Below are 13,508 nucleotides of genomic sequence, written 5' to 3' on the forward strand. Positions count from 1 at the left end.
ATTACGGGAAAAAAAGGTTAAAATGCACATGATCCATCATTTGCACGGAGCTAGTGTGGTTGGCCTCCTGGAGAGAGAGGGCCTGGGGTATGGTCATCTAGGGGAGCAGATAGGATCCCGTGGGCCCAGAATGGGGTGGGCATCTGCAGAGGAGCAGCTGCCGTATGGCCCAAGGCTTGGGACAGTTCTCAGGGTGGGCTAGGCAACAAGATGGCATAAGAGCCAGCCTCACCCCTGGGAGAGTTCCTCCCACAGGATGGAGGGACTCCTGGCTTGGGCTGTCCGTTTGGTGGGCCGCAGCGTGGGGAACATTATGATTCCCCTGTGCAGGCCACTTTCAGAAGCTGCAGACCTGGGAGCAGAGACTCTGATAAAGCCCAGCAGGGAGGGATTTTGCCCACAGTGGTTGGCAGGCATTCGCCTCCTTCCTCCCCACACTAAGAAGGAAGGGGGGTGATGCTGCGGACCCCAGCCTGAGCAGTGTGGCAGAGCCAGCCGCCCCTGCCTGCCCTGTCCCCAAGTTCTCCACTCCGCCGGCTGCTGCCCGCTTCTCACGACCTCCTGTCCACTGCAGCTCGGCTCTGGGCCTCTGGGAGCAGTGCAGGCTGGGATGTCGTCTTCCTCCAAGAGGAGGGTCTGCTGGGCCTTCTGTGGACACGAGGCCACCATATGGCGAAGGCTCTGGCAGGACTGGCACTTCTAGGGCCGGGGTGGCCTAGACCTCTGGACGTAGCACCTGGCTCCCTTTGTTCTGCACGTTCTTCCCGTTGGGCGCCTCTCACTCCCGGGATGGGACACTCCGCTGGACTGGCGACCCGCATTGACTTCGGACTTTGTAAACGTGGACTCTGCTGCCTACCCCCTGTCAGGCTCCGGCAGCCCTCCACGGGCAGCTGGCCGTGTGCTCAGAGACCTCTGCCAGAGGTGGCGGGGGGCGGGGGGGCCGGAGCGGAGCCCCGTGCACACGGTGACCCTTACAGGCGTGCTCCGGGTCTAGGCACCACCACCTGCAGCCTGCTGGGTTGATCCGGAGCCCGCAGTCGTGGCTGAGCCCTGGGCCGGGGGTGGACGCTGGCCCTGCGGAAGTCCCAGGCCCTGGACAGTACAGGTCTTGCATTGGCTTCAATGAGGATATTTCAATCTGTGGCTTGATATTTCTGTTGTCAGCATCAGGAAGTTCTGGTCATTTCTTCAAGTGCTGCTTCTGCCCTGTTCTGTCCCCCAACACGTGTTTGACGTATAATGTGTCCACGGTCCTGTGTGTCTCCCACGTTCTTATCTGTATCTTCTGTCCCTGTTCCAATTCCTGCTTCAGAGGAGTTGTCTTCCCGGCCTCCCGTGTGTCTGGAAAATGAAGGAGGCTTGAAAGACAGAGATGAGACTCCAGTGGGTCAGGCTGGCCGCTGAGGAGGCTGATCTCCCAAGGAGCCGAGCGCCGCTCGTTCGCACGTGTGGCAGCCAGAGGCCTCCGCCAGGAACCTGCAGTCCTGCCAGTGAGGCAGCGGCGAGGGGGTGCTGAGGGCACCAGGACGGAACGGGAGGAAACCAAACATGTAGAAGCAGGAGGAGATAGGGCGACGTGATGTGTGGGGCCGCTTGCGAAATCCGATCCAGGGAACAGATGTGAGAAGACTGTGCCAGGAATGGGGTGTAGAGCAAATGGACCCTTGGGAACCCTAGTATTTTTAGAAGGTGAAAGGTTAAGGGACCCTCAGTCCCAGAAAAGAGGCTTTGCTTTAAAAAATAGCTCAGGAGGGGCACCTGGCTTATCAGTCGGAGGACACGTGACTCTCAGTCTTGGGGTCGTGGGTTCAATTGCCACGTTGGGTGTGGAGTCTATTTAAAAAAAAAAAAAAGACTTGACCTCAGGAAGGGGCAGGGGCACTGTGGGACTCCTGTGTCACCCGTGGTGTGCTTCAGTGACCACGTGATGCCACTTGTCCGTGTGTGGTTCTGCTGGTGATCACGGATTCCAAAAGTGAAAAAAGTGAATAATGTCAGTAAAGAAATATATCGAGGAAGAGAGAAGGCCACAGAGGTGTATCCTATCGGAAGACAGGGTGGCGAGGGTGGAGGTGTGCCGCGCAGGCTGCCGTGACTCGGACCCGCACGGAAGGGGCAGGGGCACCCACATTCCTGTGTCTTAGAAGATGTGTCACGAAAGCGGGGCCCCGGAACAGTGCCTGGCGCGGCCTGTCGTCCGTAGCAATCTGTTCGCCCGCGGCTGTTGCGCAGAAGCCCCCACGAGCCTTGCCCCGTAGAGGGGGCCGGGTTTCTGGGCGCCCAGGCCAGAGTCGCCAGAAACCTGTGCTTCCTCCTCCCGCTCGGGGCCCCTCTCGCCACGCGTCCTTACCGATGGCGCCGCCTTCGCCTTCGGATGGTGTTTGTTCTTCCTCAGGGAGGAAGGCCTGGGCTGGGGGCCGGGAAGCTGGCCCAGGGCTCCCCGGTCTCCGGGGAGAGCCGTCTACTTGCCCCGCGTTTCTTGACGGCAGAAGCTCTGTTCTAGAGCGAAGCGCCAGCAGCCTTCCTGGCGGAGCTGGCCGGGCCGCGGGCTGCAGCACTGGTTCCGGGGCTGGTCGTCTTCCTTGCGGGCAGGCCGCGTGGGCCAGGCGGGCCGATCGTGGGTCACGGCACGGAGGGCAGTGCCATCCTGGGCCTTGTGCTTCCCCCTCCACGAGGCTCTGCAATGGCCTGAAGCTCGCCGGGTGGTGGCGGGGGACCGGGAGCTCCTGAGGCCAAGGTCAGGGCGGCCAGGCTGGCTGCAGTGGGGAGCCCATCAGCTGGCAGCACATCGGGCCTGGTGCTGGGCAAGCTCCCCGGGGAGCTTGGAGGGCCACAGGAGCCGCTGAAGGCCTTCTCTGCAGAATGTTCTTTTGGTGATTTAATGACACGTCCTTGCCCTTGGAAAGCTTCGGCCCTGCCTGGTGGCCTAGAAATGGCCAGGGAAGGGTTTGACATAGCATCTGGGGGAGAAGAGGGGCAGGGGAGCTGGTGGGCCGCCTCTGCTCGCAGTGGCCAGGCTGGCTAACCCTGGGCTTGTCTTTGGACTTGATGCAGGCAGAGAAAAGTCTAGAAGCAGAGAGACCGTGGTGCAGGTTACTCTTGTTTGAAAGTTAACCTTGCTTGTTATCACTTAGTTTGCAAAGTCAGATACGGTGCTGGGTGGGGTGAGGTGGGCAGGCAGCAGGGGAGTTAATGTTTAATTGGCATGGCTGCTCTCCGCTCCCTGCCCAGGGCCCCCCAGAGCCGGTTGGCAGGATAAACAGGCCCTGGCACCCGTGTCTGGGTGGGCGTGAGGGCCATTTCTGGGTGCTTGGCTCCTTTCTGTGGCTTCCAGAGCTCGGCTCATCCTGCGCTGCCCTGTGCTGTGTGCATGAGCGCCTGAAGCATCGCCAGCCCCAGCCGGGCCGGGGGCGGGGGTGGCGCTGTGTGAGGGCAAAGTACACACTGGTTTTGAAGACTCCATACAAAACCAAAACAGAACAGTGAAACACCTCTGATAAGTCTTAAACACAAGAGGACTTCCTGATAATATTTTGGATGTATTATGTTAGATAAAATACACAACATGCATTCACTTCCCACACTTCCTTTTGTCTTTTTGTCTTTTTTTTTTTAACGTGGCTACTAGAAAATTTAACCTTGTGCACATGGCTGGCCTTGTACTTCTTTTGGGCAGCCCAGTTCCAACCATCTTGAACAGAATTAGTGACGGTAACAGCAAGCACCGGAGCGCTGCCGGTGCCTGGCCCTACTGGGAGCTCTCGCCCCGACCCGTGGGCTTCCAGCTGGTGACCCGGTGGCTAGGATGGTCACTAAGCACATTGTAAGGTTAGGTTACCTTGAAAATTGTTGTTCACTTTTACCACTTATTTGCTATTATTTTTTTGTTAAATAACATTTTCAATAAATGCAGTAATATTTTTCATAACAGTAATACATGATCATTGTGCAAACCTTGGAAAACACAGAAGCACATGCTGGTTTTCTCACCCGCTGAACAGGGTGCCCGGGGTCAGCTCACCCCTCTGGGTGTGGGGGCTGCTGTGCCGCCCGCCTCCCTGGCCCACAGACCATCACTGGGCTGTGTCTATGCCGGGAAACCGCGTCACACTTGTGCGCTTTCTAGCCTCTTCACGGGTCTCACAAGCAGGGGTGGGGTGGGGGACGCCTTTTCCCACAGGCGCCCACCTGGAGCCAGACATCTGAAATCAGCGCCTGTGTACCTCCTTCCTTTTGTCCCTTTTCAGAAGGTCTGGACTGTCAGCGAGGGTCCCCGGGAGCTAAGGCGGGGCCACATGGGGCCGTTCTGGGCCTCGTGGATGTGGGGGTGGTGGGCAGGCCCTGCACCTGTGCCCAGTGCCTCGTCTCCTTGCAGGTCTGGCCGTGGGGCTAGGCTTTGGGGCCCTGGCCGAAGTAGCCAAGAAGAGCCTCCGCCCAGAGGACCCTTCAGGTGAGCTGGGCCCTGGGAGGTGGGCCAGTCAGCTCCCAGCACCCCCGCCCCCAACCCCGTTCTGGAGTGTTGACCACCTCCCCCACCCAGGGGCCGCCTCCTGCCCCATGTTCCACGTATATGGTGCCCCCGTGTCTGCTGAGGCCTCAAGGCTGCTCTGCTTGGCCCTTCCTGGCTCCTCTGGTGGTGGGCACACCCACCCACTTCCTGTTGGAGCCTCTGTTTTGGTCCTGCCTCTGCCCTGCTCGTGGGGCTGTCGGGGTGCAGGGCTCCCCATGGGGCTGTGGGTGAGGGATGTTTGTGCTACTGGCACAGACCCTTCAAGCCCTGCTGCCCTGGCCCAGACACCCACAGCGGCCCCTTCTCTTGCCCTGGACCCTCTGTCTCCGAGGTGAAGATCACGACTCCTCTGTCCCCTGCCTTCCTGGGCCCATGAGGTCCCAGCCGTCAGTCCCCTAGTTGGGGTGGCCTGGTCGGGGGTGTACTTCATGGAGAATGTTCTGCAGACTGGTGGTTTTCGTGACACTGGGTCTGGGGGCCCCTGGATGTCCTCCCACCGACCTGTCTGGGCTGGGGCCCTGGGGGCATCGAGAGCAGGGCTGGTAGAGGCCTCTGCTTGGTGGATTTCCCAAATATTTGAAGATCTAAGCTGGGTGCCCCCGGCCATTGAGGGGGCATCAGCTCCTTCCTTTTTCTGTGGGGACCCAGGGACGCCCACTGTGCTATTGCACTGTGGCCCCCGAAAGTCCAGGGCTGGGCTCCACTGGGGGCTGCGAGGGAGCCTTCTGGACACCTGGATGGCCCTGCTTCACCTGCAAGAACCCCCTGTGGGGATGAGGGGCCTCCTGGAGGGAGGGGCGCACGGGGCACACCGAGCGTCCTTGGAAGGAGCCGGAGGACAGAGAGGGTTTAGTGAGGGTATTTTTAGTGTTGGCACCGAGATACTTTGGGAAGCGAAGATGGGCTCTCTCTGGAATGAGAAGCCAGTGTTCTCTGGGCACAGCCCCCTCCTGTCCCCCTGGAAGCTGGCTGCTCTCCGGCCCACCTCCGCCAAGCAGAGAACTGGCTCCAGGGTTACAGCTGGTGACCTTCGTCAGGGAAGTGGGGACCCTGACTGGGGGTCAGGGGGCTTAGAGAGCATGGCCTGAGAGCTGCTGGGTGACCTGGGCAGTCCCGAGGGGGCTCCGGAGCCCCTGGCCAGCAAGGCCCGGTCTGCCCCAGCAGGGCCTCCCGTGAGTGGGGGGCCTGCCCGCCGTGGCCTGGCTTCCCCAGACCGCTCTCAGAACCGGCCATGCCTGGGCTGTGGGGGTGCTGTCTGGAAGGCCTGGGAGGACTGAGCACGGTCCCCAGATCTCAGGAGCGCCCCAGGCAGGGGCTGTGTGCTGAGGGCCAGCAGCCTCCCCGCCAGCCTTCTCCTCCTCCCCGCTTTTCCACAGTGGATTCGCGGCTGCTCTCAGGGGCTTCTCATCTGCAGACTGAACGTCCCCGGAGCCTCAATCCCCGTGTCCCTCCTGCCCCCCCGCCCTCTCCCACCCCCCTCACCTGTGCCTTTCCCTCCGTGAGGACTTGGCTCCCCCGTGGAGCGCTGGGCCAGGCCGGTGGTGATGGGGCCTGAGGACAGTGCCTGGCACCATGGGGACAGTGTGGGGACAGATCTGACTGGGCTCACAGGACAGAGCGCAGGGAGAGCAGTGGGTGTCCCGGGCTGGAGCAGCTGGGGTGGACAGGGGCAGCGTCCCGAGCAGGTGAGGAGAAAGCCCTGCTCCGGCCTCTCCCTACTTCAGAACAAGGGGACTTGGTGTTTGGGCTGCGCTGGGGTTGGGGTGGGAGGATGGGGTCAGCAGGCCCTGATGCCCTGCAGCCCTCCCCCCACCGCCGCCTGCCAGCTCCTTGCCCTTTCACCTGCCACCTGCCACCCCTGCTCGTGCCAGTCGGAGGTCATTTGCACCCAGGGCCTCCTGGGTGGAGGGAGGGGTACACCACCACTGCGCTGCCCTGGACCCTGTGCTTCCCTCCCCGGAGGACTGTACCCTCTGCAGCCAGCTGCCCATTGTCCCCTACCTGGGTGGGAGGGACAGTGACAGTCGTCCTCACGTTGGTCCCTCTGTCCTCGTACCCCTGCCTCTGAGCAGCTGAGCATGGCCTTCAGTGCTACCCCCAGCAGGCCCCAGGGACCACTACGGAGGGAGGGAGGGGCTCTGTGTGTGTGTGCATATGTGTGTGTGGGTGTGGGCATGTCTGCGTGCCTGTGAGCATGTGTGTGTGCATGTCCGTGTGCATGTGCCTGTGTGCGTGTACCTGTGTGCATGTGTGTATATGCATGTGTGTCTGTATGTGCGTGTCTGTGCATGTGCGTGTATGTGCATGTGTGTGTGTGTGCATGGGTGGGTTCCAGAATCAGGCCTGGGGAGAGCTGGGTGCCCGGGAGGCCCTTCCACAGCACCAGGCAGGGTGTCAGCACCATGCTGGTTTCTAGGAAGTTCGGGAGGCCGGAGCCCGTGTGTGGCCCCGACATTCCGTACTGTCCCTGTCTTCATGAGGCGTGGAGCCCCGGGAGGCACCCCCAGGCCCGCAGGCCCACCTCATCCTCCTCGGGCTGCTTGGCCAGGCCAGGTTGGGTCGGATGAGGTGTGTGGACACCCGAGAGGGGCCGGTGGGTGCGCACTGACCTGGCTCCTGCCTGCAGGGAAGAAAGCTGTGCTGGATTCCAGCCCCTTCCTGTCTGAGGCCAACGCGGAGCGCATCGTGCGCACGTTGTGCAAGGTGCGCGGGGCGGCGCTCAAGCTGGGCCAGATGCTGAGCATCCAGGGTAAGTGGGCACCGGGGGGCGGGGGCATGGCGCTTTGATCCCCCTCGGGAGGGGACGGGGGTGTGTCCCCACCACTGGGCCCTCTTGCTGGAGTCCTGGCTGTTAACCAGCCGGATGTTTAAGAACATCTGAAGTAGGAGCCTGTGCTCCTGTTTCTCGCCTCGTGGGTTGTCCTGACCTCTCACAAGTTGGTGAGGGTCCCCCTGCTGCTGCGTGTGTGGGTTGGAGGTGCTGGTGGGGGAGGTCGCGGGCTTGCCCCCGCAGGACCTGGGGTATGCGGGCACATGGGCCCCAGATCAGGGCCACGGTGGGAGGGGGGTGCCCCCAAGGCCTGGCTCCTGCGAGGGGAGTTTGAAGACAAGGCCCCTCCTGGCACCGCAGGGCTCACCGGGGGCGTGAGCTGGGAGTTAACCCCCTGGCCAGTGGGGTGCCTCCACAGCCCTTCTGTGGGCCAGCCCCGAGTCCAGGACACCCTGTGTGGTGGCCCTTCACGAGGACAGTGTCAGAGATGTGCACCGGGCTCTGCGCAGGAGGAGCGTCCTCTGTGGTCCTGGACACACAGACATGTAGAATGTTCAGGACGCCCACACCGGGAGAAACCACCGTGAGGAAAGCAGGCTGCAGCGGCCTCTGCGCAGCGTGACCACAGCTGTAGGGTCAGAGGGAAAAGGAATAGTTCTCTGTAGGGGCCAGGCTCTGTATTTTTGATACCTTATTTCACTTTACTTCCAAAATTTGCTTGTTTTATAATTCTGAAAAGCGTCTATTATTTCTAAGAAGCCGCCCTCTCAGGTCGCTGGGTGAGCTAGCGAGCCCACCTGCTGCTGTGCAGGGGCCCTCAGGCTGCACGGACGCCCCCTGCGCCCCGGGTGCCACTGTCTCGTGCCTGTGTCGGCCGCAGTGCCTGGGTGCGTGCCCCCCTGGGGCCTCCCTGGGCCTCCCTGGGGCTCCGTCCACGGTCCATGGCCTTGGGGGCCGGTATACTGGGTGGGGAGAGGCTCCTGGCCGCACGGGGGAGTTGGGGGGCTGCAGTGTGGCCTCGGTTGGTGCATGGAGCAGCGCGTCTGCCTCCATCCCGGGGCCACCCCACAGTGGGGCTGAGGGGGCTGCGCTGCCCCTGCCCCACGCTCCTGCCCTTTGAGGGGTGAGGCCTCTGCTCTGTGCCTTCTGGTGCCTTCTAGATGATGCTTTCATCAACCCCCATCTGGCCAAGATCTTCGAGCGGGTGAGGCAGAGCGCAGACTTCATGCCGCTGAAGCAGATGACTGTGAGCAGGCGGTGCTGGTGATGGGGGGGGCGCGGTGTCTGGGTCCTTGGCCGTCCCCCCACCCTTGGGGGTCAACTGCAGTAGCCTGAGGGGGACAGCCTGGGGGTGCTTGTCAGGGTGTCCCTGGGGTGGGCTGTGCTCACGGCCCCTCCCTCACCTCTCCTGCCAGAAAACTCTCAACAACGACCTGGGTCCCGGCTGGCGGGACAAGCTGGAGTACTTCGAGGAGCGGCCCTTCGCCGCGGCGTCCATCGGCCAGGTACACCTGGCTCGCATGAAGGGCGGCCGCGAGGTGGCCATGAAGATCCAGGTAGGCGCCCGGTGTATGCGGCCATCCTCGGGGGCCCTGCAGTGTTGGGGCGTCCGCACCCCCCACCCCTGTGTGCCCCCGCTCCGGGGTGGGGCCTGGGTCTTAGCATTTCCGTCCCCGGCACCTGGTCAGCACTGGGCACTGGGCAGTACACACTGAGAGTGACTTCTGGTGGCACAGCCTCCCTGCAGACTTGGTTTGGGCTGGTGAGGCGGGGAGGGGACAGGTCAGTGTCTGTCAGGGGGGTGGGGCCCTGACTGGGGAGGTTGGGGGAGGCACAGTGGCATGAGGGCCGCTGGTGGGGCCTGGGCGTCCTGGCGCATCATAGGTCCCATCTTTCACTCACCCTAGGCATGGGGTCTGGGTGGGCCTCGGCTGGGAGAGCGGGGCTCCCTAGCGGGGCCCTGCCTGGGACCCCTCTGCTTCCCCGCAGTACCCTGGTGTAGCCCAGAGCATCAACAGTGACGTCAACAATCTCATGGCCGTGCTGAACATGAGCAACATGCTTCCTGAAGGTCAGGGGCAGGCCCGCAGGATGGACTCTGGGGATCCGAGGGGGCCACCTTGGGGAGCCCTCAGCCCCCACTGACCCCCTGCTCCCCGGCGCAGGCCTGTTCCCTGAGCACCTGATTGACGTGCTGAGGCGGGAGCTGGCCCTGGAGTGTGACTACCAACGGGAGGCCGCCTGCGCCAAGAAGTTCAGGTGGGGCTCATGGCTGGGGGCTCCCGTGGGGGACACAGGTGACAAGCTTGAGGCAGCCTCCAGGCTGGGGTGAAGGCCCCTGTGGCTCTGAGGGGCAGGTGGCTGTAGTTGGGACCTGGGGTCACTGCCACACCCTGCCTGGCTCCGTTCCTCAGTGCCCATCTTGGGGGTGAGGGTGGGAGGCTCTGGCATCAGGATGTGACCCCCCCAACCCACCCTCAGGGAGCTGCTGAAGGACCATCCCTTCTTCTATGTGCCCGAGATCGTGGACGAGCTCTGCAGCCCCCATGTGCTGACCACAGAGCTGGTATCAGGCTTCCCCCTAGACCAGGCCGAGGGGCTGAGCCAGGAGATCCGGAACGAGGTGTGTGTCACAGTGGCCGTGTCACCGTGAGGGACACGGTGGGGAGGGAGGGAGGGGTCACCGGGGGCTCTCAGGTCCCCCTGCTGGGGACACTCAGCATCGGGAGTCCTGATGTGTGCAATGGGGGAGGGCGGCTGGAGGGGGAGGACGGGAGGTGGCTCCCTGGGCCCCAGACTGGGCCTGGTGCCACCATGTCCCCCCCTGCCCCCCCCAGATCTGCTATAACATCCTAGTCCTGTGCCTGAGGGAGCTGTTTGAGTTCCACTTCATGCAGACAGACCCCAACTGGTCCAACTTTTTCTATGACCCTCAGCAGCACAAGGTGAGCCCTGGGCACCTCCCTGGGGGCCCCTGAGGTTGGGGTCTGGCCCTGCTGTAGCAGGTAAACCTCCCCCGTGTTGCTTGTTCCAGGTGGCTCTTCTGGACTTTGGGGCGACTCGGGAATATGACCGGTCCTTCACGGACCTCTACATCCAGGTCAGCAGGGGCCAGGGGTGCTTAGAGGCTGGGAAGGGGGCGAGAGACGGGTTTGCTGTCCTCCTGCATGGTGTCTGGTGTCCACTGGAGGACAAAGCCCGGTGGGCTCCCAGGCCAGGAGCTTGGAGGGAGTGTGGGGGGTGCCTCCTCTGTGCCACTCACTGCCTCTCCCATGTGCCCAGATCATCAGGGCAGCTGCCGACAGAGACAGGGAGGCGGTGCTAAGGAAGTCCATAGAGATGAAGTTCCTCACTGGCTATGAGGTCAAGGTCAGCGGCCCATGGCTTCCAGGGCTCCGTGGGACTTCGCACGGGGAGGGTGGGCAGCAGCTGCTTTCCCCAAACCCTGACTTGTGAATGGATGAGAGGTGTTGGTGTCCTTGAGGACTCCCCCTGGCCCAGCCCCACCTCCCCCCCAACCCCACCCTACCCACCATTCATCAGTCTCCTTAATAATCACACACCCCCTTAACCTCCCCTCGCCTTCACCACCACTCAGTGGGAGAGCTCCATGCCCGGGTAACCCCCCCCACCCCTTGCCACGCCCCGCAGGCCATGGAGGACGCCCACCTGGATGCCATCCTCATCCTGGGGGAGGCCTTTGCCTCGGAGGAGCCCTTTGACTTTGGCACGCAGAGTACCACTGAGAAGATCCACAACCTGATCCCCATCATGCTGAAGCACCGGCTCGTCCCGCCCCCTGAGGAGACCTACTCCCTGCACAGAAAGATGGGGGGCTCCTTCCTCATCTGCTCCAAGCTGAAGGCCCGCTTCCCCTGCAAGTCCATGTTCGAGGAGGCTTACAGCAACTACTGCAAGCAGCGGGCTGAGCAGCAGTAGCTGGGCTGCCCCCTGGGGTCCTGGGCGCCCCCGCAACCGTCCCTGGCGCCCGGACCCTCCCAGCTGTCCCCGGCACCCCAACCTCCCACAGCCAGACTGCCGTCTCAGCCCTGGCTCCTCTGGGGTCTGCTCCGTGTGCGCTTAGCCTCTGAAATGAGTGAAGACAGCAGGTTTCCCCCTTTTCCTTGTAATGGTGGTTCTCCTCCTGGGAACGTGAGGAGCCCTTGGATTCCCTGCCACCAGAATTAGAGAAGCCCCTTTAGATTTTACCGAATGTTCGTAGAGGGTAAGGCTTGCGTGTCTCTGGGATGAGGTGTGTGTTTCCTCTGCCTGTGCTCCGAGCCGTGCCGGCAAGTATGCTTCCCCATGTGAGGCCTGGCCTGCTCGCTGGCTGGGCTCAATGCTCTGGACAGTGGAAGTTTCTGGAGATCTGCGGCCGCCCCTGGGAGGGGTGAGGAGCCAGAGATCGGTGTGCAGGGCCCCTCTTTCCTGCTCCAGGGCGGGGGCTTTTGTGGAAGGAGGTGAATGTGCAGATGTCACCTGTTTAGACCCGAGGGGTCACCACAGGCTGTTCATTTTTGTACAATTCTTGTAATTGTTTGATTTGTTTCAATATTAAAAAACCTAAAACCCACTCTCCTAGAATTGTGGTGTGACTTCTACTCGTAAAGGGCACTGGGCTGATTGTGACCTGCTTGAGACCGGTGTCACACCCCAGGTTGTTGGGCCCAGATTGATCCCTGGTGGGGAGGGGAGGGCTGGGGGGGGGAGGCACCCACCCCATCACATGCACGGAAGAGCTAGCTGGGACGGTGGTGACCCCTGCCAACAGGGTCTGCCCACCTGCATCTGAGGGGACAGCCATGCTGAGGGACAACACCCCCTGGGCTGTGGCTTTTCCCAAGGCAAGCTGAATCCTCTGCCTGGGCATTTGTGAGCATTGCCGTGGGGCCTTCACAGCTGGCATCCCCCCAGTGGGTGTGCAGCAGGCAGTGATGAACACAGGGAGACGGCTCCATGACAGAATAGGGGTTGGGCTGGTCTCAGTGACAGCAGCTGGGAGCCTGGCACCGGAGCTGTCGAGGCTCTTTTGGAGGCTGTTGCATTTTTGACTGAGGTTGTGTGTTTATAAAGGAGTGCCTTCTGTGGCCGTCAGGGCAGGCACGTATGGGGCAGGCTCAGAGCCCACGGGATGATGGGCAGGCCGCCAGGGACCCAGGTCTGGAATGAGACCAGACACGCAGCCCGAGCTCCCCTTCCACTACTCAAGGGCTGGCAGACTGCAATTTGTGGCCATGTGGGGCCCTCTGTCTACGGGCAAGTCATCTGGGGACACAGTGGCCACGTAAGCCCGCAGAGCCGACCCTCCCACCGGCCTCTTACAGAAAGCCTGGAGCTCCCCCAGAGCATAACGCCCCTTGGGTGAGACAGAGGGTCAGATGTGGCAACACCCAGGATCTGCCAGGGACATCAGCTGCTGTCTGCTGCATGTGAACAGGACCGGGGGCGGGGGATTGAGGGGCTTCAGATTTCCTTAGTAAGGCCCTGAGGCTGCCTGGTGTCCCCAGATGTGCCATTCTAACCAACTCAGGATCACAAGCACAGCGGACACACCAGGCAGCCCCCAGGTCTGTACAGTCAGAAGTGACAACTGGGGCGGAAACCCGGCCGCACAGGGAGTCCCAGCGTGGCAGGTGCATGCGGAGGGGGCCACAGAGGCCGCCGACAGGCCTGGCCTCTTTCACAGCCACCCTTACCTGAGCTACAGGGCGAACTTGCAAAGTCCCTGGTTAAACTAATCCCGCATCCTTCTGCAGGCTAAGGAGCACGCTGGGATGAGGACGGGGACGACAGGAGGCAGGATCTAGCAAGATGAGGAGTCAGTCACCTTTCCTCCATCGCTCAGACCTTGCAATCAGGGAAAGAAAGACAAGACCGTCAGGTCTAACAGTTCCCTGTTTTATTGCAATACATCAAATTCTGGTTAATATTAAGTGATACCAACATAAAATATTGGTGAGGAGTCTTGTTACATTTTTGACTATCCCACCTTAAATATTTCTGTGCAAAAGAATCCACACCATTGTCTGGTAGCAGAGAATTGCTTATAAACCTCTCTAAGACATTGAGGGTATAAAACCAAACAAAAGTCAATAAAGAGGAGAGGCCAAAGCATCTTTTTCCCTTCCATACACACATTTGTCAGCATTATATTCTAAACAAAAAAATGATTACACCTAGGCCATGCAAAACTGTACAATAATATTACAATGAGAAAAAACCCTA

General features: G+C 61.3%; 1 protein-coding gene across 3 annotated transcripts in view; it reads left to right on the plus strand.

The window, feature by feature from the left end:
• COQ8A (coenzyme Q8A) overlaps window positions 1-11,856 on the plus strand; it is a 37,691-nt gene extending 25,835 nt beyond the window's left edge. For all 3 annotated transcript variants that reach the window (XM_072830238.1, XM_072830239.1, XM_072830240.1), the window contains exons 5-15: window positions 4,379-4,453; window positions 7,140-7,262; window positions 8,444-8,529; window positions 8,699-8,839; window positions 9,273-9,354; window positions 9,449-9,542; window positions 9,765-9,906; window positions 10,121-10,228; window positions 10,318-10,383; window positions 10,566-10,652; window positions 10,935-11,856. In XM_072830238.1, the coding sequence (XP_072686339.1) occupies window positions 4,379-4,453; window positions 7,140-7,262; window positions 8,444-8,529; window positions 8,699-8,839; window positions 9,273-9,354; window positions 9,449-9,542; window positions 9,765-9,906; window positions 10,121-10,228; window positions 10,318-10,383; window positions 10,566-10,652; window positions 10,935-11,222 (1,292 nt within the window). In that variant the 3' untranslated portion in view covers window positions 11,223-11,856. The remainder of the gene's footprint in view (window positions 1-4,378; window positions 4,454-7,139; window positions 7,263-8,443; window positions 8,530-8,698; window positions 8,840-9,272; window positions 9,355-9,448; window positions 9,543-9,764; window positions 9,907-10,120; window positions 10,229-10,317; window positions 10,384-10,565; window positions 10,653-10,934) is intronic.
• Window positions 11,857-13,508: the final 1,652 nt, after the last annotated feature.

Source organism: Canis lupus, chromosome 6, assembly GCF_048164855.1.
Source record: "Canis lupus baileyi chromosome 6, mCanLup2.hap1, whole genome shotgun sequence".
In the NCBI taxonomy this organism is placed as follows: domain Eukaryota; kingdom Metazoa; phylum Chordata; class Mammalia; order Carnivora; family Canidae; genus Canis; species Canis lupus.